The following is a 22,762-nucleotide window of genomic DNA, read 5'->3' as shown; positions in this document are numbered from 1 at the left end:
CCCTGCCCCCACCCCAGGCTCTCCAACCCTCCCCCCAGAGCTCAGCCGGTCAAGGACCCAGAGACAATTTCCCTTCTTTTCCATTCTTATTATCTGCATTAGCTGGCTCCAAGGAGCCTGAGGGAGGGGAAGGGGAAGCGGAGGGGGAGGGGGGGTCTGAGTACAAGTCAGTGAGAAGATGGGGAACGGTGAGCGCAACTGACCAAACCTTTGGGAAGTCATTTGTTTTATTAGTGGGCAAAGAAGGTGAGGGCGGAAGGAAGCTAAGTTTGGAGAAAAGATTGGGGTGGTTTGGGGGAAGAACGGTCCTCCTCGAGGGTTCTTGCGTCTCCGAGCACCAGCCCGTGATGAGAGGGCTGAGACGTGAGACCCTCCCACAAAGCGGGGTGGTAGGGCGGTGCCGATCAAGGAAGAAGGAACCGCCATCTCTACATCAAGCCCCCACCGCCTCACGGCACAGTCACTTCCAGGCCACGACTCCCCTTCTTCTTGCAACTTAGCTTGCCCTTCTCATGACTCTGAGGCCCCTGGATGACCTTGACAGTCACATCACTCTCCTTGAATCTCACAGAGAACCTGGAGGGGAATAGACAGAAAGGTGAAGCCAGTGCCCTCATCGCCTACGCCCGCACTTTCATGATGGGTTCCCCTCCTTTTCTTGAAGCAAATGCACCCCACCCCTCTGGCCACCAGAGGAGTCAAGACTCCAGAGAACTTGGGTAGGGAGACCATGAAGCGCCTCTGAGCCCTACTCTGACACAGTACGCTTTGCTTCCTGACTGCATGGATTTCCCTAGTCACAATGACCAACAACTTCGTCATCTGCCCCAGTCCGCCCCTCGGCCCAGCTCGTGGCCTTACTGCTCAGTCACGGAGACTGGAAGCTGCCGCTGCGTGGTGTCCAGCACAGCCCGGTGCATTCTGGTCAGCAGTTCAACCACATGCTCGCTGACCAACAGGAAGTCCCCCTTGGAACCCACTGATGATATCTTAGGGAGGTAAAAAAATAGCCAGGAAGGGATTCAGTTTTTTCTTCTCAGTAGCAGCCTGAGAGACATCCAAGGCCCAGAGGAAGAGGTTCGGTCCCCATCACCTCCAGCCCTCCCCAGCCCCTACCTTCTCCAGCCTGGGGCCCTGCCCCCAACCAGTCTGATACCTCACTCAGGTGCAAGCCAAAAAGCCCATCCTTGAAGGGGGAGACTGACACCCCAGTCACACTTTCCAGCCCAATGACAGTTTGGGCTTGGGACTTCTTGGTGTCTGCGAGAATCACATGCCCCTTGGTCAGGAGTAGAATTCGAGAGGAAGTCTAGGGACGGAATAGGAAAGGGTGAGGAAAGATGGGATCAACCCTCACCCTCCCAGCTGCCAGCCTGGGCCCTGGAACAGACTATGGGGAGGAGCTGGGATGCTGGCCTTCACCTTGCCGTTGCTACGATTGACCTTCTTCACAGTCTCTGCCACCAGAACAGACCCCTCCTCCCTGCTCTTCAGCTTCTGCAGCTTGGGGTTCCCTTGCAGCCCAATGTAGTCGCCACGGAACGGAATGGGAACGCTGAGGACACATAAGAAGTATGCAGTGGAGACAAAGTCCTCACCACTGACCCCCAGGCCCTGAGCCTCCCCCTAAGTTCTCATCTTCACCCCACAGTGCCCCTTCCCCCCACCACATCCTCTCTCAGTGGTTCTCAGAGTGTGGTCTGGGGCCAACATGGGTATCCCCTGGGAACCTGTCAGAAAGGCAGATTCTTGGGCCCTACCCCAGACCTGCTGAATCAGAAACTCTGAGAGGGGTGGTGCAACCATCTGGGTGTCAGCAGCTTGCTAGGTCACTCTGATGCACTGAAGCTTGGACCCACTGCTCCGTCCCACCTGGGGAATGTTCTCCTTCCTCATGATGAAACTGACGGGCAGGGTCTGAGAGGTCCTCACCTCTGGGGGTATGCAGCCTTCTTGCCCTTAAACAGTTCACTGGCACAGAGCTTCTCCCTCAGGATCTCTACCTGCTTTGGGGACAGCTGATCCCGGAATTTCTTGCACTGTGGGTGGGTTGGGGCAGAAGCTATGATCATAGAGGAAGAGGGCAGGGCTGGGAAGGGGCGGGGAGAACACGGAGATGTGGAAGGAGACAGGGACTACAGAATAAAGACAGAGGGAAAAAGGACTTCAGAGAGGAAAGAGGTTGGAGAAGCATTGGGGAGGGGACGGCGACTGAGGGACGCTGGAGTGGGGGTGAGAAGCAATAAAATACAAGCCCATGGGCTGTACGCCCAGAAAACAGCACAAGGCCCGGTCCCAGACAGGCGCTCCATAAGCACTTCCTGAGTAGAAGAGCACTGTGCTAAGTGAAATAAGCCAGACACGAAAGGGCAAACATTGTATGATTCCACTCATATGAGGCACCTAAAACAGGCATGCGCCACATAACGGCATTTCAGTCAACAGCAAACTGCATGCACCATGGTGGTCCCATAAGATCATAACAGAGCTGAAAAACTCCTGTTGGCTAATGACATCATAGCTGTAGTAACATTGTAGCGCACACGTTACTGACGTGTTTGTGGTGGTGTTGGTGTGAGCGAACGTATTGTATGACAGTCACATGAAGTACAGCACATACAATCACGTACATAATGTTGATAATGGTAATAAATGACTATGTTACTGGTTTATGTATCTATTACACTATTCTTTTTATCACTGTTTTAGCGTGCACCCTGCTTACATATTTTAAAGAGTTTGTTATAAACAGTATGCCACACTATGCCAGCAGCAGCCTCACATATCTCGTGTTTGTTTACCGCATCTCTCTTTTTTTAATCCTCACCCGAGGATATGATTACTGATTTTAGAGAGAGAGGAAGGGAGGGAGAGAGAGACATCAACGTGAGAGAGACACATCAATCGGTTGCCTCCTGTTCGTGCCCTGACTGGGGATTGAACCCACAACCCAGGTATGTGCCCTGACAGGGAATCGAACTGACAATCGTTTGCTGCATGGGATGATGTTCAACCCACTGAGCCACCTGGCCAGGTCACTGAGTTTCTTGATTGCGTCATTTTCTATTGTGCTTGATTTAATCTCATGTTGTTTTGTACAGTAACATGCTGTACAGGCTTGTAGCCTATAAGCAACAGGCTGCACCACATGACCAGCTGTGTAGTAGGATGTACCATCTAGGCTTGTATGAGTGCACAGTATGATGTTTGCACAACAAAATTCACCTAGTGATGCATTTCTCATAATGTACCCCCGTCGTAAAGCACCATATGACTCTAGCCAAATTCCTAGAGACAGAAAGTAGGCTGGGGGAGGGGAGAACAGGGAGTTACTGCTTAGTGGGTACAGAGTTTCAGTTTGGGATGATGGAAGAGTATGGAGATAGCCCTGGTCAGGTGGCTCAGTTGGTTGGAGTGCCATCCCATATACCAAAAGGTTTCCAGTTCGATCCTAGTTGGGGTGTATAGAGAAGGCAACCAATTGGTGTTTGTCTCTCACATCCATCTCTCTCTCTCTCTCTCTCCCTCTCTCCTCCTCTCACCTCTTCCTGTCTAAACATATCCTTGGGTGAGGATTAAAAAGAATTATGGAGATGGGTGGCGGTGATGATTGCACAGTGATATAAATGTGCCCAGTGCCACCAAACCATATACTTCAAAATGGTTAAAGTGGTAAATTTTGTTATGTATATTTTAACACAGTTTTTTTTTTAAAGAAAGAAAAAGATTTGAGCCCTGGCTAGTATCGCTCAGTGGATTGAGTGACGGCCTGCAAACCAAAGGGTCGCCGGTTCAATTCCCAGTCTGGGCACATGCCTGGGTTGCAGGTCAGGTCCCCAGTAGGGGGCACGCAAGAGGCAACTGCACATTGATGTTTCCCTTCTGCTCTTTCTCCCTCCCTTCCCCTCTCTCTAAAAGTGAATAAATAAAATCTTAAAAGAAAGAAAGAAAAAGAGTTGAAGAAAGAAGAAAAAAACCAGATGCAAGAGGAAAAAAAGGCAAATAAGGGGAGGCACGCAGGCCCCACTCACCTTCCATTGGTAGAAGAGCTGCTGCAGCTCCCGATTAGCTGTGTTGAAGCACTTGTAAGGGGCAGCTGGCCACTTTTTGTCCAAGACATTGGTAGATGGCAAATTGTTCTTCAGCCTCAGTAGGAATTTCTGCGCCTGCATTAGAAGTGATGGAATTGACAGTGCAATGATGAGAAGACAGACCCCCAACAGGCCCACCCACACCCAGATCCTGCCACTTAAACAGAGGAAGCCCACCCAGAGTGAGAGCCAGAGAGTGGAACTGAGGAGACTAGAGCTGAGGAGATGGAGGGGTGTCATCTCCCAGATCTCTTTCAGGGTGCAGTGTAGGCTTGGGGCTGGGCAGGAAGAGCGCGAATGGGAGTTTGAAGGAAGAGAGGATTAGTTTCTAGCTGAGACCCGCTACCCAGGGAAGTGAGGTGGGAGGAACCAATGTGAAAACTGGCCTTCATATGTTGTGCCTGCAGCTTCCTATTCTCTCAGCTGACTGTTGCCTCCAGCTGGCTGCCACTGTCTGCGCTAGCTGGTGGACAGGTACCAAGTCCTCCCTCCTTTCTGATCAGTCAAGCCCAACACCTCACCTGACGTTCAAAGTCTTTTCCTTAGAGCCCTAGCTCGTCACAGGATCCCCTGCGTTAGCCTGGCACACTGACCCCGCACTCCTTGCCTTGCCCTCTGCCCAGCCCATGCATCGCCACTGAGACGTTGCAGCTCACACTGCTCTCGGCTTCACATCGCCAGCCCACGTCCTACCCCTCCCTGCAGATGCAGTCCAAGAGGGCCTCTCCCTCTTCGGAGCCCACTAGCACTTTGTCTATACTTCTGTTTCTGTGTTACTGTTATTTGTGTGGAAATCTCCCCCTCTAGACAGTGAGTCCTTGGGAGTTAGTCTCCCAGGTCTTGACTTTTTTACCATTCAGCATTTACTGAGTGTCTGCTTTGTGTCTAAGTAAGGAGACACAGCAACGAGCAGAGCAAACAAAGCTCCTTATTCTCGAGGTTACATTCTACTGGGGCTGGGGAGGGAGACTGCCCACAGCAAATAAACACATAGAATGTGATGCCAGTTAATTATATATGCTATGATGCAAAAAAAGCAGGCCCCGAGACAGGAATGAGTGGAGGTGTGTTCCAGAAACAGAAAGAAAACCAGTGTGAGTGAACTGAATTGAGTAAAAGGAGGGTAGGTCAGAGGGATGGCTGGTCAAGGACAGATCATGCAGGGCCCTGTGGGCTATGGTAAGGACACAGGCTTTTACTAGGAGTGAAACAGAACACTGCTAGAGGGCTTTAAGGGGAGGCGTGGCATAATTTGACTTAAGGCTTAAAAAAATTTAATACAATCTATTTTCTTATTTTGAAAGTTTTTAAAACTTGCTTAAAAGTTAAAGAAAACATTACAATGAACATCTGTATACCATACACCCCCACCTAAGTTCACCAACTGACAACATTAACATCTTGCCCTATCTGCACTTTCTCTCTGACATACGCGCACACACACAACTCTTCATCGTCCTGCAGTAGGTGACAGGTATTAGAACATCCCCCCCTAAAACTTAAGCACACATCTCCCAAGAACTGGGATATTCACTTACATAATCACAATTCCATCACTACACCTAAGAAAATTAACATTAATTACATTTACTCATCTAACAGGAATACGTACTCAAATTTCTCCCAATGTCCTTTATAAACTTCTAAAATTGTCCTTTTTCCCTTTGTTTTTATTTTTTCTGTTCCAGGATCCAGTCAAGTTTCACCTGTGGCATCTAACTTCAGTTTCCCCCAGTCTAGAACCAGCACTCATAAGCCTCAGCACTTCGGGGAGTACCCAGCACCCTTTTGTTTTTGGGTTAGAGTTACTACCCAAGGTGTAGTAACTCTAGTTACTACAAGGTGTAGAAAATGACTCGAGCCCTGGCTGCTGTGGCTCAGCAGATTGAGCTCCGGCCTGGGAACTGAAAGGTCTCCGGTTGCAGGTTGCATTCCCAGTCAGGGCACGTTCCTGGGTTGCCGGCCAGGTACCTGGTTGGGGGCCTTCCGAGAGGCAACTGTCATCTCTCACACAATGACCTCTTTCTCCCTCCCTTCCCCTCTCCCTAAAAGTAAACAAATAAAATCTTTAAAAAAAAAGAAGAAGAAAAAGAAGAAAATGACTTGATCTTGACCACTTCCAAATTTGGGGAATTTTAATGAAAACTTTTTACTAAGACATTAGGTTTAAATAATTAAAACAGAAAAAAGCACAGCACACAGTATATTGCTCCAGGAACTATCCTAGCTCTCTGTATCTCCCACTACAAGGAGCTAGTGGGTTAGGTCTCATCCCCCTGGAGCCTCTAGTCCTTGGTCTGGTTTGATTTAACTCAATAAACATTCCTAAGCATCTCCCATAATCCCCCATGTTCCAATTCATGTGGAGTCTCTGCAGCTTTTCTTTTTTTAATTGTTTTTTTTTTTTATAGATATAGGAAGTTCTGCCTTTCCCTATGCAGCCCTCCCACCCCCAGGTCTACCCAAGGCCATGTAGGCCTGAGCTGCCCAGCCCTCTACTGGGGGCAGGGGGGCAGGCAGCTTTACACAGTGGTTAGAACTCTGGAGTCGAATAGTTTGTATCCCAGCGCTGCCATTTACCAACTGTAGGGGCTCCTAGCAAGTTATTCAATCTCTCTGAGCCTTAGTTGTTTTACCTATAAAATGGCCTATCTCTCAGGGTTGTTGATAGCATTAGAGTTAATGCACCTTGAACACAGGTAAGTGTTCAAGACATAGTAGGTCTTAGTATTGGTATTGGTATTGGTATTAGTATTAGTTATAGGCAAGGCAATCACAAAGTACAGACTAGCCAGAAACACTGCGGGAATGGATGCCTAGCGGCTCCCTGCACGCACTCTTCTGTACAGGGTGCAACTTGGTGAAATACTGATCTAAACCCAACAGCTCCTGAGGTGATGTTCAGCAGATGTCTGATAATATACAGGTGGAAGGATTTTAAAAAAGAGATAAATAAAAAATAAAAGAGCAGTCCTGGCTGGTGTGGCTCAGTGGACTGAGCACCAGCCTGCGAACCGAAGGATCATGGGTTTGATTCCCATTCGGGGCGCACGCCTGGGTTGTGGGCCGGGTCCCCAGATGGGGGCTTTAAGCAACCAATCAATATTTCTCTCCCTCTCTTTTTCCCCGCCTTCTCCTTTCTCTAAAAATAAATAAATATTAAAAAAAAACAAAACTAAAAGAACAAAAAGAAAGACAAGGCAGAAGAGGGGCAAGTCATGAGACAAGAGCAAAACCAGACCACAGGTCTCAGGAATGCAGTTCTGCAGCAAGAGAGCAGGCACTCCGAGAAAGCAGACACCCTGGTGCCTGTGAGGAGAGGCCAGGCAACTGAAGAGGCCAGGAAAACGGTGCCTCCGTGGGGAGTGGGGAGGGGGACACAATGAAGGCTCAGAGCCCCCATTCCGCCATTCGGCCCGGGGATCCAGTCTCTCCCACAACAAAGAGTTCCAGTGAATGTGTCTCGTGTCTGAATGAGCACAGTTAGTAAGAGTCCTAACAGTTGTCAAAAATCCAATCAGCGGAGGGCAGTTCCAATTTACCCCAGCCCTCTGTCTAAGACCCCTGTTCTTCCCCCTACTCTCTGGCCTTTCCCGAGGTCTCACTGGAAGTGCTGCTCCCTCCCTGTCTGCTTCCCCTCTGTCTACGACCCTTCTCTGCCCTGTTTTCCTCTCATTGGAAACTGCCCATAGTTTGAATGCCTGGCCTGCTCCTGGCTCCTTCCTGCCCACTCTGACCTCAGTCCTCCAGAGTTAAGATGCTTCCTGAGGCTTAATTTTAGACTTGCCCACTATAGTTTCAGAAGAGACAGAAGGAAAATATAATTCCTCCACCTTGGCCCCAACTGTAAAATGGACCTCGGAAGTTTGTATCAGCTAACCCTATATGTCCTCACCCTGGTATGCACTGAGGCTCAGCTCCTCAACTGCTGTGAACCATCCAGCCCCAGTCTCTTCTGGGGTGTGCTGAGGCCCCTTCCTACCACGAGGTGGCCTACAGTGTCCACTCAACCCCAAATGTGCCCTGATTTTGCCTCTGGGCCCTGAGGCATGCTGGTCAAGGAAGCTCTTGGGGAGAAAGCTTTGAGTCACCTCTTCTCAGACCCCACATCTTTCTCTATCAAACCTGTCCCTCCCTCCTCAACCCCCCACTTCCACCCTCAGCATTCCCCTCTTACCATGCTTTTGTAGATGAAATTTGTCAAGGTGAGAGTGGCCCCGGACCGGAAGTATTTTCGATAATCCTTGCGGGCCTGGCAGGGACATACAAGAAAGGAGCAAAAGGACAGGATAGTCAAACCTAGGAGACAGAAGACAGACCTCGAAGGGATTCTACTCTTTTTCAGCCACACAAAGAACAGAGGAAGATAAAGAGCTGAGACTGTGGCTGCAGAGAGTAAAGTCAGACAAATCGGCAACGAGGAGGACACTCAAAGCAGAAGGCAGAGCCACGCGCACCTGCAGATCTTCCCAGCACACAGCCACACTCCCAGACACACACAGGCACTCAGGCAGGCCATTGAGCAGAGGGATGCCCGCGGTTCCGGTTCGGACAGGGCTCACTTCCCGCTCCCCCCGCCGCCCCCCCCCTCCCCCCGCCCCGCCGCAGCTGGGACAATGCAGAAGGAACCATGTGGGGGAAGGAACCCCGTGTGTGTGAGGGGGAACCCCTCTCCCCTTTTCATTACCTTCCAACCTCTCACAAAAGCCTGGATCAGTAATACTGACGCTCTTATCTTTCCATAGCGTTTCTTTTGCTGCAGAAAATTATGGGCCTGTTAGAAAAACTCCACCCCCTGAACCACCTTTCCCACTTCCCACTCTCCTATTAGGGTGAGGGGATGGGACTTTTGGGGTAATCAGTACCCTGTTGCCCCGAAACCAGGAGGAAATGAGGATCTGACTCTTGCGCATCTGCTGGTAGTGGGTGCGGCAGCGCCAGCCTCGGTACATCTTCTGAATGAGAGTGGCCAGCTGCTGGATTCTAAGGCGCCTCTGCTCCTCCAGGTAGAAGAGCTGTGGAGAGGTGAGAGGGTGGAAGAGAGAGGCTGGCCTAGGGGACCGCGCTCTCTTCCTGTACCCCATAGCCCCAGAGGCTTCCCAGCCAGAGTTTTACTCGATCATTCCTTTGTCTTCTCAGTTGAGTCATTTATTAATCAATTAATTTAATGAGCATCCACATGGACTCTACTCTGTAGCAGGCACTGTGCTAGAATGTGCAAACTCAGACACGAGTGACACATCACCCAGACCCTCAAGGAGTCCCACGTCCAGTGGACACTCTCAGAGTGGTCCATGTAAGTAAGCACCCCTGACTCCTAGGGCTCACCAGGTAGGGTGGGAACCCGAGGATTCAGACCCCACAGAGACACCTCCTCATCCACTACCCATTCCAGGTTATAGACGCTCCCTTCCCCACCCAGCTCTCCCTCAGATAAGCTCTCCAGTTCTCTCCTGCCGCCCCGAACCAAATGCAAGTGCAATCTCCAACTCACAGTCTTGGGACTTTTAATGAAGATCTTTGTCTTCCCAAAGGTCACCTCCTTTGAGGACACACTCAGCTCCCCCAGGATCTTCTCAACCCCCTCCCTACAAGAGCAAACAGGGAAAACCGCCGAGGGGCAACTCAGGAGAGGGTCCTCTCCACCTTCCCCCTAATCCCTTTCACCCTGGGAGAAGAGATCGGAGCTTGAACCCAAGACTTCAGAGTCTCCTCCCCCACAGATGTTCCCTGCACTGCTCTTCGGCCCTTCTCTGCTCCCCACTGAGTCTTACCGGTCTCCCCCATTCCAGCGAGGCCAAGTGCTCCGGCTCAGCAGTCGGAACCTCTCCAGGAAGGGCCCATACGCCTGGCGGAAGGCATAACCCGCCCGACGCACCCGCACGTTCTCTAGCAGTCCCAGGTACTGGGCCTGGGTCGCCACCAGCTCCCAGGAGAACTGCCCTCGCTGCTGATGCTCATTGGGCTTTATACACCTGGTGGGAGGTAGGGCAAGGTACAGGCTTCAGGAACTTCACCTTTGCCAGTGTAACCCATGCTGGTCTCTACATCCCAATCCTGCACACATTTCCCTGAGGGGGAAAGTTTCAGAGGGAGTGGACACACTAGCCTTTCCGGCCTCACTCACTGTGGTATGGTCCCGACCCAAATCTGATGCTCTCCCTGCTGCAGGACCCTCAGTGACTCATCTGGCCATTTTCACGAGGAAATGACCTCTGACACCCTTATTCCAGAGACCCGCCCCCCTAGCCACGGACCTGTTCTACAGTACATGGACCATGCACATGCTGTCACACATGTAGCATGTTCCCCTGTGTGCCCAGTATGTTACCTGATGTAGTTGGGGTTCTTGGAATATAGGTTCTTCATGAGTATGGCCACAGAGCTCTTAAACTGGGCCCCAGCAGTGGGGGGGCGTTTGCGAGATGCCTGCTTAGGATCACCCTCAGGGAACAGGGACTGAAGGAGAGGGTGCCGGGCCTTCCACATGGCCTGGGACAAGTCCCGGAAGAGTAGGTCGTTATTCTTGTCAATGAAGCTGTTCACGTTATATGTCACCTGTAGAGGAACAGCTATTGGTCTGGAGAGCCCATGACCTTGTCCCAGCACTTGGCCCACTCTCGTTGTGAAGTATCCCTAGTTCTCATCTCCCCTCCCAGTTCCTCCCCCACTGCCTTCAGCCTGTGCTCAGCCCCAATCTTGACCCTCCAGCCCTGCCTTATCACCTTGCCCGCATAGTGGCAGATGCGGAAGCAGCTGAGGCCCATGGTGTGGTCATACTGGCGCTGGGCGTTCTGGGTGACTTTGCTCTCGTAGTAACTGTGCTTGGAATAGAGCTGGTTCAGCTTCGCTAGGAAGGTGGAGTCGCTGACCACCCCAGGCCGCAGGCACTCTTCGTCCAGCATGGCCAGGATGCCTCGCTGATTCTGGCCAGGGAACAAGATCAGCACAACCTAGACCTGGTCCTCCAGGGTGTCTGGACCTTCTGCCCACTCGTGCTTTGCCCTCTTTGCCATCCTCACTAAGTAGGCCGAGGGGAAGGGGATGACAAGGGCAGGGGAAGGATGCTCAGGGGAGGTCCCGAAGGTAAGAGGAGAACTCACATGCTCAATAAGGTTACAGATGGCGCCATTATCAAAGTAGTCCACTTTTTCCCACGGGATGCCCTGGCAAGGGGAGACACGGAACATTACAGGGAGCAGGTCCAAGGCAAGTTTTCAAAGAGCTCACTGGATCCAGGCCCCCTTTCATCCACCCCACAAGGGGCCTCAGAAAGCCCTATGGTTCAGAGGGGCCCTTGGTGAGGTTTCTGTTGACATCCCCACTCCCCCAAGGCTGACGATGAGTTTGTGGTGCGAGTGGAGAGGCGCATGGGAAGACCCAGAGCAGCAGTGAGGGGAGCGATGGAGAGAGCCCTGTAGGTGCCGTGGACAGAGAGGGAAGTGTGAGATGCTGGGGGGAGACAGGGTAGGGGTTACCCCGCTGTGGGGGTGGGGAGGGGTCCTTGGGTACGTGCGAGAGCCCGAGAGCCGAGGCCTCGCTGCTCTGCCAACAAACTACAAAACGACAGCACGGGAGGGAGTTTATCACCAAACAACAAAGCTAATTTGATGCATCTTCAAAGACCTACTTCAGCTATCCTCAGTATTCAGAGGCATCACAACTACCTGCATGGCTTGTTAAAGCACAGACTGCTGCCCCCGCCCCCAAATTTCGGATTCCACAGGTCTGAGACTGGGCCTGGGAATCTGCATTCTAACATGTTCCCAGGGGTGCTGACCCAGGACCTCAGCTGAGCCACTGATCTACATGATACTTTGGGACGGTATACTTTTCAAAAAACAAAAAATAAAAAAACAAGAATGGTACAGAAACAGAAAACCCAAAGACAATCTTCCTCTGCTTTAGGGATTTGCTAGGCACCAGGCCTGCAGGCAGGAGAGCTCCTGACCCCACCCAAGGGCCAGGTGGCGCAGTTCAGGCCGTTTCCAGGTGTGCCTGGGGAGCACAAGCCTTCCTCCCCGCCCCCACAGGTCTTTAGGGAATGCAGGGTGGCATTAAGGTCACTTCATTCCAAAATGCCTTCCCTGACTAATTAAAGGAATTATGATGTTCTTAAAATCCTATGTAACTGTAAAAAAGGCATCTTTATATACTGATACAGAAAAATCTCTTGTGAATGTATGAAAGCAAGGCACAGAAGAGAGTGTAGTCACAACATTAAATACATGCATGTTATGGGAAAATGCACTTACAGACTTGTCTGATCGCACATCAAGGACCCCCGGAAGGAAGGCCGCTTCAGGAGCCTCTAGATGGGGAGGAGGAGGAGGAGACTGGGGACAGGGTGAGAGCGAGGCCTTTCTTGACACACCTTTTTAAACTTTTTGAGTTTTGAAGCATGGGAATGTATTATCTACTTGATCATTTTAAATTTTAAAATAAAAACACGCAAAATACTTTAAAAACTTCTTCATCCATTGTTGCCACATTGCCTGAAATCCTGGCACAACAGATTCCTGAGAGCTCCCAGGGAGCATCCCTGGGAGGGTTTCGGTGTGTGAGACTCGGCCACTCACATGTCAGGGTGGATTAGCTCCATCGAGAGCTGTTCCAACACCCAGCTCAGCCCGAGGGCAGGGGAAGGGTGTGGAAATTCTGAGCCCCGGGCCCTTCTGGTGAGGAAGTCTGGGTGAGGGTGCTACCAGAGGGGAAGGCGGCATCAGCCGGGGCCTGGAGGAGACGAGGGTGCTGAGGCGTCAGAGAAGAGCACAGAAAAGGATGGGGGTGGGGGGTGCCAAGCCCAGGAGAAGTGTCGCTTCAGAACTGGGCTCACAGTATGCCCTAGGCCAAGCACAGCTGTCACTTCGCCCTTGTCATGACTGCCCCCGCTCCATCCCCTCAACACCCTTCTATCCATCTGCCCCCTTCCTTGCCTGGCCTGGAGTGGGAGGATGGAGAACTGGGGGGATGGAGAGCAGAAAATGAGGGCTTCTCGGTAAAGCTGAGTGTTGAGTTGTGCAGAGGAAACGTGCTGTCCTTTGTGTCCCCCCTGGGAACTACTGAGAGGAAACTGGGATCCAGGAGAAAGGCGGACCCGGCGGCGCCTGGAGTCGTGTAAGAGAGAAGTGAGGAGGAGACTTAGTTTACCTCTCTCTTATATTCCTCTTGCTCCTCTTTCAGCGTTATCTCGATGAACACCTGCTGCAGCTTCTCGTTGCAGTAGTTGATCACAAACTGCTCGAAGCTGTTGTCCTAAGCGAAGGCACACAGGTTAAAGGAGAAACCGGCTCAGCCCAAGAGGCATCCCTCCTTTCAGCCCTCTCTCCCCTCTTGTACACGCCCCTCTGAGCCCATCTGCCCCTAACCATAGGGAAGCAGGGCACCAGAGGGTGGACAAAGTTCTCTCACCTCTAGTATTTCAAAGCCGTAAATGTCCAGGACCCCCATTACCTTCTTCCTCTCCCCAGTGCCCACCTGGAGATGAGGAAAAGATAAATCTGAGCACAGGTTCTCTGTGAGGATGTGATGGGAGCAAGGGGCACACAGAACTGAGGTGAGCCTGGCCCGGCTGTGAAGGAACTGCTGTGATTCTCCCCTATTCCTCTTCTCTAAGCTGGACGCCAAGCAAAGAGGGAAGACAGGAGGAGAAGGAAGACGCCAGTAGATTCCCGCATGGTGCTCCCACGGTGTGTGGTAAAAAGACATTGAAGTCCTCTCAGGAGAATAACCATCTCCTATGTTTGTTGAGCATTTTGCAAAAAAAATTTAGGTTCTTATTTCATCACATCATAACACTATACGGTGTGATTATTCCCACTTTACAGGTAAAAAAGTCAAATTTCAAAAGGGCTTAATGTTTACCAAACCTAGATTCAAATCCCATTTTGCCCCATGTCTTTTAGTAATAGCGCCTAAATTGATGGCATTTTCATATATATAATTTTTTATAAAGGTCTATTTTGATCTAATTCACATATCAGAAAATTATTCTTTTTCTAGATTTTATTTATTTATTTTTTAGAGAGAAGGGAAGAGAAGAAGAGAAACATTGATGTGCCCAACCAACATCTATTGGTTACCTCTCAGAAGTCCCTGACTGGGAACCTGGCCTGCAACCCAGGCATGTGCCCTGACTGGGAATCGAACCGGTGACATTTTAGTTCACAAGCCAGCACTCAATCAACTGAGCCACACCAGCCAGGGCCAGAAAATTTACCCTTTAAAGGTATATAATTCAGTGGGCTTTTAAAGTATATTCGTCACCACTACCCAATTCCAGAGCACTTCATTGTCCTTCCAAAGACACCTTGTACCCATACCCATCAGCAGTTACTCCCCATTCCCCTCTCCCTGCCCACACCAGCCCTTGTGACCACTGATCTACTTCCCACGTCTACGGATTTGCCAAGACTGGAAATTTTGTATAAAGGTCATACAAAATGTGTCCTTTGCATCTGGCTTCTTGTGCTCAATATGTTTTCAAGATTCATCCATGTTGAGTATATATGTATTTTATTCCTTTTTATGGTTAAATAACACCCCATTGTATATGAATATACCACATTTATTTATCCATTCATTGGTTGATGGACAATGGGGTTGTTTGCATGTTTTGCTTATTAAGAATAATGTCTCGCCCTGGCTGGCATAGCTCAGTGGATTGAGCATGGGCTGCGAACCAAAGTGTCGCAGGTTCGATTCCCAGTCAGGGTACATACCTCGGTTGCGGGCCATGACCCCCAGCAACCGCACATTGATGTTTCTCTCTCTCGCTCTTCCTCCCTTCCCTCTCTAAAAATAAACAAATAAAATCTTAAAAAAGAAAGAAGAATGTCTCTATGAACTTCATATAGAGGATCCAGCAGAAGTAATGCCTGCTGAGTGTGGCTGGTAGGATAATAATATGGCTGACATGATTTAAGGTTTTAATTAGAACATTTCACCTAAAATGTCATGTGGTGTGCTTGAGTGTGATATTGTTATGTTACAGAATTACCTGCTTATGATTTTGTAATAAAAAGTTGTGTAATAAAAAGGGGGCATTATTTGTGCTGTACCCTGTATATCTGTTTTCAGTTTGCTCGGATAGATACCCAGGAGTGGAATTGTTGGTTACGTGGTGACCATGCCCATCATCTTATCTGATCCTCGCTAAACCTGTGAAGCAGGTAGGCATTAACATCCCATTTTCCAATTCAAGAAACTAAGGCTCAGAATCCTTGTGAGATTGAAAGGCCACATGGCTCGCTCGTAAGTAGTGTATCCAGGTAGTCAGGCTCCAAAGCCAGCGATGTTTCCACAACACACTGCCGGGAAAAACTGTACACTACTCCTCACTGTCCTTACTCTATTCATCTCAGACCCCAAGGCATGGGGCTGGTGACCAGGGCAAGGGCAGCCAGGCAGGCAGGGGAGTGCTGAGGGAGGAGGGTGGTCTCTCACCTTGATACTCTCATTGATTCGATTCACTATCCAGTTGAAGAGGCGGCTATAGATGTTCTTAGCCAGAGCATCCCGAGCATACTGGGCCTACAGGGCAGGGCCAAGCCGGTTAGTGTGGCAGCCGCAGAGCACCCTCAGAATCATATCCTTCCATAGGGCCCCTTACCTGGATGGCATTCAGTGCAGTGACCACCTTTTCTTTAGCAGTTTCCATGGTTCTTGAGCACAAAGCTCTCTCTAGTTCCTCTGAATTCAACCCTGCAATTTCCCCAATCTCCCGAATACCTAGGGTGATGGGACAATACAACATGGCCTGAGAGAGGGCTTTCTCCCTGGGAGGGAAGAAGGGTCGGTAAGTGAAATTGCTGGGAGATTGGTGTCCCTGAGTCTTGCTGGAGAAGTCCCTGCAGCTAATTCAGAACATGGACCTGAAGAAGGCCTGGGGAGGAGGAGGAGGAAAGGGAGATCTGGGAACTTTGTATTCCTTATCTCCTTCGAGACTCTCCTGAATTAGGTGTAATTGTCTCTATTCTGCAAAAATCAGCTGAGACTCAGATAGGTCTCAGAACCTTCATCTATCAAACTTCAAAACCTCATTTCCATATGCCTTACTGGGGGTTCTCAGTGAGTATGTTTGGGGTAGAACTCAGGAGCAGGCTGAGTGGAACTAAATCAGAGTGCAGCTAATGATGCTTGAGTGGGCGGGAGGACAGCAGGAGGTTCGGGGAGCTGGGCAGGGCTTCAGCAGGAGACTGCAGACCTCTCTCATCACAGATGCCACTTGCTGGAATCCCATTGGCCTGGCACTCGTTTGACAGCTCCACGTTCCCCAGCTTCAGCACCAGGGCCGTCACCTCTAGCACCCATCGCATCTCCTCCTCAGAGAACCCAATCACAGTCATGGCACTCTACAGGAGAAAGTGAAAATCAGGACTGAACTGCGGTGCCGGTCCAATGCCTCCCTTCTCAAAAGCCTGGGCTCAGTGGGTGGCCTAAGGGCCCAAGCCTGTCCACCCTGGACACCCACCTGCATAGCCTTGAAGTTGGAGGCGTCATCCATGCCATCCACTCTGGACACTTCCCCGTTCAGATAGGCGTAGCCACTCGTGTCCCGCTCAAGCTTCAGGGCCTCTGGGAGGGCCAGTGTGCAGGGAGACAGTTAGGGTGCGGCTCTCTACAGCCCTCCAGCCTTGCCCTAGGTTGGTTCATTCACTTACTCAAGAATTTTTGTTTTAGTTTCTTTCCTTGCCTCCTTTGTTTTAGAATCATTAGTTCCTATAATAGACTAAATTTTTAAGTGGTATTTAGGATTTAGGTGTTGGTAATTACTGGGGTTTTCTCCCACCTTTCATGAAAGAAAAGCTTCATTTTACTCTGGTTCCTACCCTCAGCGTTCTAAACAATGAGAACAAACAGGCCGCCCTCCCCCACAGCTCCTGTCCCAGTGCCTCCAGAGGATGAAGGTAAGGTGAGGACAGGGGACACTGTCTCTCACCCGTCGCAGGCTGAACCTCTCGCCCGGGTTGGTGCCTTCACTGTTTTTTCATTAAGCACTGACAAAGCGGCAGGTTCTGCCTTCCGACCCTGAGCCCTCTTCTGGAGGGTTTTCCCTGGTGTGTCCGGCTGAGTGGCTCTCTGGTGTCCCCCGCCATGAATCTCTGTCCCAGCTCCTACCACATGCGCTGGGTTTCGTTTTCTCTCTCCCCCACAGATGCACAACCTGCCTGTGGGGGTTGTGTTTTCCATCTCCATATTCTGTGTACCTGGCTGACACCCAGGGACTTCTTTCTTTTAAATAAGTGAATCAAGGGGATGATCTAAGCTATTTACCTGAGATGGCAAGGAGCGGGTTAGTCAAGGCTTTAGGGACATCAGTGATCTGTTATTCAAAAGATCTGAGATTCAGTGAGTATCTCTCAAACTAGAATTTAATGGCGGCTTCTCCCCAGACATAGTTTTGAAAGCGAAGCTTGCAAAAGAGGGACGTCTGAACAGAGAAATGAGTCAGAAAGGCCCTGGGGTGGTGGCACTAGGGAGGCTCTGCCTGGACCCACCTTAAACCAGTGAGCAACAGAATCAGCCAGAATAAGACACTGGTGCCTGTGATTCAGACACATCGAACACAACCAAGACTATTAAGCCAGGAGAGGGTGAAACCTGTGGGGGCTCCTGAACCACAGAGATATGCTACAGGGAAAGAAGACACAGGCACAGACTCAGCACAGAATAACCAGAAACCAAAGGGACAGGTCCTCGGGGGCCAGACACCCACTGGGCTGACAGCTAGAGGGGGGACTAGGAAGCAAATTCTGACAGGGCCTTCGGTCTCACCACACCCTGCAGCGATGCCCACCCAGAGCCACCTCAAGCCGTGCAGCACCCAGGCCGGCATGGGCTCTTCCCCAGGATGAGGCAGCGTGCCCCACGCCTTCTGCACCTGTAGCCGTCAGCACAGGTCTACAGGCATGGACCGCACCACTCGCAGTGGGTCTGTTCACACGTCTGCCATCCCTGGGGGACTGTAAGTTCCTCAGGGGACAGGATCCTCGTCTTACTCAACTCCACACCCTTAGTGTTCAGTCATAGCAAATGTTCACTAGATGTTTGATGAGGGAATGAACGGAACCTGCGTAGATCTAAGAAGAGGAACTCAAGGACAGGGTCCTGGGTGAGGCGGATGCGGGCCCAGCACCACTTCAACTAAACTCATCAAAAGCTCTTGAACACTTGCAACGTCCTGCTTAATTTCCTGCTGAATTACCAATAAAATCCCTTTTAATTGAAGGTAGGAAAGGATAGTAGATGCAAACGGATATTCCATTTTTTGAAGCTAGCTTGGAGAAAGAGGAACCCAGGCAGGACAGAGGAATATAAGTGAAGAGGCAAGAAAGCTTCAGGAAAAGAGCACAGAGGTCACGGGATTTGTCCCCAGCGGTGGTGGATGAGATTCAGGTGAGGGACGCAGGAAGGAGAAATCTGAGGGGCTCCGGGGAGACAGGCTGCGCGGCCCAAAGGGGCTGAGTGACGGCGGGATGTCTGGGGCGGGCACGTACTCAGCAGCTGTGCGTCTGCTCCAGCCAGTAGCTGATAGAAGATGTGGAAGTTCCTTTCTCCTTTGAGTTGCTTCACCACTCGGGATTTCTCAAGCAGATCTGGCAGAGAATTAGAAACTAATGTCCTGAGGGTCTGGGAGATACCTCAGCTTCCCTCTAATTCTGCCCCCATCCCTGGTGTTGCTGGTGGTTGGGGAGCCTGGCAGGCTAATATGCCGCCGACCCACAGCAGCAGATTAGCAGGAAGGGACACCGTGGGGCCGGGGGAAATGAGAGGCGGTAAGCAGAATGGGGAGCTACATACAGTTTGTGATGACGCCACCAAGGGGGGATCCCTTGAAGTCAAACTCAATATCCATGTATTTTCCCTTCAGAGACCAGAGAGAGAGACTTTGTTTCCTCCTCTTGCCACCCCCCTGTCCAGAGAGGGCTGGCATACTCCTCCCCGTCGATCCTCCACACCCCTCCTCCCAGACTGGGGACAGAGGGGTCACTCACAAATCGAGAGGAGTTGTTGTTGCGGATGGTCTTGGCGTTGCCGAAAGCTGCAGAGATGAGGAGAGGGGCAGTGAGGTGGCTGAGGGGAGAAGAGGGACTCTAGAGGAGGAAAAGGAGGAAGGCCTTCCGGTCATTGTGCCCCCTCAGATTTTTCAGGCTGAATGAGAACGGTGGTTTTGGAACAACGGGGAAGAGGGTCTGGGGCTGAGTGACTCTGTGGGTGACAGGGTGGGGGTACAGGGAGAGCCTGGAATTCTCACCCTCCAGCACTGGGTTTGACTGAAGCAGTTGCTCCTTCACAGAGTTCACCTGCTCCCCTTTCCCACAGACAGCAGCCACGTAAGACATCACCAGCTTACTGGCCTCTGTGCAAGAGAAACCCTTATGTGGGTCCCCACGGTACCCTTCTTAACGTCCCTCATGCCAGCACCTCACACGCCCCCAGTCAGAAAAACCAAGAGGGAATTTCGAAGGTGGGAGAGGGGCAGGACTAGGCACGTCTTAGAAAGAGACGGGGGTAGTTCCAGTGGTGATTCCCCAGGCCAGGTGCCTCACCAGTCTTCCCGGCTCCACTCTCGCCCGTGATGAGGACACACTGGTCTTGGTCCCGGAACCGCAGTGACTGGTACGCCACATTTGCCACCGCATAGCTTGGGGGGAAGAAGTGGGTAAATGACTGTGGGGCCAGTCCAAGAGACTCTTTGTCTCGATCCCCAGCCTCCAAAGTCATCTACCCTCCAATTCTGAGGCAAGTGACAGGCCTAGGAAGGGGCCTCCAGAGGGCCAGGGGAAGAAGGGACAGCTGGAGAACCTCCTTCAGGAGAAAGGATAGAGGAAATTAGGATGTCTCATCACCAGGAGCATGCATCACCTTCCCTTGGTCCCTCTCTCTACTCACATATGGGGCTTCAGCTCATAGAAGGTATAGTCCCGGTATTTGTCGATGAACTCTGGGCCATAGATGGGCAGCTGTTGGTAGGGATTCACTGAAACCAGCACGTTCCCAATGTAGGTCTGGAGCCAGGGAAGAAGGTGACGGAAGTGAGGGTGTGTGGGAGCGGGAGCATGTGAGGTCCTCAGCCACACACCCACAGCCACAGTCGGGGCAACCACATGCACTCACATAAATCTCTTTCTTTTCATAGCGCAGCTGGAGGTTCTTGAGCAGAGACTCTTGCTCCAGAGGTTCCAGGAGCACAAGGTCCTCCACCCCTACGGAACCTTCCAGGAGAGTCATGTCCAGAGGGCCTACAGATCCTGGGAGTAAGGGGGGCAGTTGGCTGATGTCTTCTCAGCTTCAGAGACTAGTAAGTGAGAGGAGGGAGGCAGAAGGGCCTGAGAGAGCATTCCTCCCTTCCCCACCCCAGGCCCAGCCCCGGAGAGACCCCAGCCCAGAGAGGCCTCTGGACTAGCCCGGGATAACTGTGGAGGCTGCAGAAAACTTGACAGGAGGTGGGAGAATCCTCTGCTCCCTGGTCAGGGTTGGCAGGAACAGGGCAGGTATGGGATGGGACCACCTGCCCCTGACCACCAGGGTACGGGGACCCATGGGTGGCAACTGGGGAAGCACAGTTGCGCCTGCAAGAGAGAGGGTTGGGGAGGACAAGACAAGCAGAGCTTTGTGCCACAGCCGGCCACCGAACACTCTCTCCCTCCTGCACTGGTGCCCTGGCCAGGGTCTAGACTCTCTGACCATCGTCCCCAGCTCTCCTCCTCACCCCCTGACCTCCCACAGTCCCTGTTTCAGTCACCCAACCCACCCATGTCCATTTCAAAAGTTCTTCCAAAGGTCTCTCCCGGCCTCTCCTTGCTGCAGTGAGTCATTTTTTAAATGGAGACCAGACGAGGCAATGAGTTTGAGGACAGAGGCAGGTGTCCCTCCGTGAAAGACCGGAATACCCCAAGGAGAATACAGTAAGCTTTGTTTCCCCGACAAGCAAGAAGCTGTCAGGACCGGTGGCTGTGCCTGCCATCCCTACACTTCTGTCCCTATTTTTCTATTTACAGCTTTTACATGAATTCCTATAACCTGGCCTAGACCTCAGAGGGGCACATCTAGCTTTTCAGCAGCTGATGGGAATAAGCACGGAGGAGCGGAGCTGGAGACACAGGGAGCCTCAGCCTACTTCCTGGGCCTCGGGGACGCAGCAGGTGTTCCCTGAGGAGGAAGCCCAGCCCTCCTCAGCTTTTCCTGTGGGACCGAGGAGGCGGGGCGGCCTGGTACAGGTCGGAATTATTAGTACAATGGTCAATGCCACTCCCTACAGGAGTTAAAGAGCCATATCCTCCTCCTCTCCTGCATGCCGACTTGTGTGGGGGAGGGGAAGGAAGCAGGAACAGAAGATGGAACAAGAAGGGAACTCAAGCTGCCTTCTCCCTTCACTCCGCTTTCCCCAAGCTCCGGGAAAAGAAGAGCGCTCGTCACTTCCTGGAAGGACACAGTGAAGGGGCGACGAGAACACAGGTAGTAGCAGTCTCCAGCCGTCATGTAGTGATTACCAGGGGCCCGGCAGGGTTCTAAATACTATGCACACATTCATTCATTTGATACTTACAACACCCCCGGGAACTCAGTACTATTTTTATCTCAGATTTTCCAGGTTTTAAAAAAAGTTAAGTCATTAAGTAACTTGGCAGGGAAGGGTGAGAAGCTGAGCGGGGCTGGGAGAAGGCATCTTCTTTGAATTTGGATCTGAGGGTAGTGGAAATATGACTGATTGGGGGCAGGGAAGGGGCAAAGGAAGCAGCCCCTAGATGGGTGCCCTGAGATGAAAAAGAGCAGTGACAGGTCAAGGCTAGACTCACCCAACACGGGAACTAGGGTGTAACTTCACTGTCCCTTGGAGGATGATGGATGAAGTCCCAGTCTGGCAGGAAGGGGGCATAGGATGCCCAGCCCCAGGAGTGGAGAGGTGCCTTTGTTAACGGGAGCTGTCCATGGTGTCAGGAGACCAGGAAAGAGGCTCCCCTCCTTTTGCCAGTGTCCACTCTTCCTTCTGACCTTCCTCTGTGTCTGTCTCCTCCAGCAAGAGCTCTGTGTCAGTCAAACCAGAAGCCAGAGCCGGCTGCTCAGCACAAAGTCCGAGGCTGTTCCTGCTGCGGGTGTGGCTCACTTAACCCTTCACAGGTCTGAGCACTGCAGGGAGACAGTCACAGTGCCTCTGGGAGGAAAGGGTACCTGGCTGGCCTTAGCTGAGCAACTCAAGTCGACGTCTTCTGCCGTAGTCCCCAAAGTTTGGAAATGAGAGCAGGAGTGGAACTTATAGCCAAGGATGAGCTTTTCCAAAAAGTCAAAATTTTTTCAAGGAGGAAGGTAGGCTTGGGTGTCTTCCTAACAAAGCATTAGCACCTCCCTCAAACCTACCCTTCCTGTCTTCCCGAAAGTCAGGGGGTGTCAATGACATCACTTGGGGAACTAAGCAGACAAAATTTCCAAATCTCTTTCCACATGCCCCCGACCATGAATCAAACCCCATTATACAGATATAAAAACTAAAGGTAACAGTAACACCTGGCATTTGTATAGAAATCAGGTTCACTGATGACCACCTGCATCATCACACTGAATTGCACCGCCCTGTGAGGTAGGCAGTACAGACACTCCATTGAAAAGGAAAACCAGAGGCAAATATGGAGGCTCGGAGAGGTTACAAAATGTGCCCGTAGTTCCACCGA

At 51.3% G+C, this 22,762-nt stretch overlaps 1 protein-coding gene across 2 annotated transcripts; it reads right to left on the bottom strand.

Moving 5' to 3' along the window:
* Window positions 1-209: 209 nt before the first annotated feature.
* Window positions 210-22,145, bottom strand: MYO1A (myosin IA). 2 transcript variants are annotated; one of them, XM_045829247.1, is made up of 28 exons: window positions 21,893-22,145; window positions 20,211-20,391; window positions 19,986-20,101; window positions 19,643-19,737; window positions 19,348-19,452; window positions 19,088-19,134; window positions 18,894-18,957; window positions 18,590-18,688; window positions 16,564-16,667; window positions 16,297-16,444; window positions 15,703-15,821; window positions 15,537-15,623; window positions 13,503-13,568; window positions 13,242-13,346; window positions 11,195-11,257; window positions 10,817-11,017; window positions 10,423-10,649; window positions 9,866-10,066; window positions 9,586-9,679; window positions 8,957-9,106; window positions 8,779-8,847; window positions 8,269-8,343; window positions 4,032-4,166; window positions 1,933-2,039; window positions 1,423-1,555; window positions 1,157-1,309; window positions 862-989; window positions 210-576 (listed from the first exon to the last, which is right to left on the bottom strand). In XM_045829247.1, the coding sequence occupies exons 2-28, from the start codon at window positions 20,322-20,324 to the stop codon at window positions 450-452; spliced, it is 3,132 nt and encodes a 1,043-aa protein (XP_045685203.1). In that variant the 5' UTR covers window positions 20,325-20,391; window positions 21,893-22,145; the 3' UTR covers window positions 210-449. The 2 variants fall into 2 exon arrangements, with proteins under 2 accessions (XP_045685203.1, XP_045685202.1); XM_045829246.1 differs by having other exon boundaries at window positions 20,211-20,344.
* Window positions 22,146-22,762: the final 617 nt, after the last annotated feature.

Source organism: Phyllostomus hastatus, unplaced genomic scaffold, assembly GCF_019186645.2.
Source record: "Phyllostomus hastatus isolate PE091 unplaced genomic scaffold, TTU_PhHast_1.1 phas_scaffold_93, whole genome shotgun sequence".
Classification (NCBI taxonomy): domain Eukaryota; kingdom Metazoa; phylum Chordata; class Mammalia; order Chiroptera; family Phyllostomidae; genus Phyllostomus; species Phyllostomus hastatus.
The sequence above is the reverse complement of the archived record's forward strand: the minus strand, read 5'-3'. Positions and strand labels throughout refer to the sequence as shown.

Bases quoted from the DNA above. Each gene is read 5' to 3' on its own strand.
- MYO1A (XM_045829247.1), bottom strand. From the start codon at position 20,324: ATGACTCTCCTGGAAGGTTCCGTAGGGGTGGAGGACCTTGTGCTCCTG. The intron at 18,958-19,087 runs GTGAGTGACCCC...TGGTCTCTGAAG, and splicing joins ACAACAACTCCTCTCGATTT to GGAAAATACATGGATATTGA. The intron at 8,344-8,778 runs GTAATGAAAAGG...TGTCCCTGCCAG, and splicing joins CTTTTGTGAGAGGTTGGAAG to GCCCGCAAGGATTATCGAAA.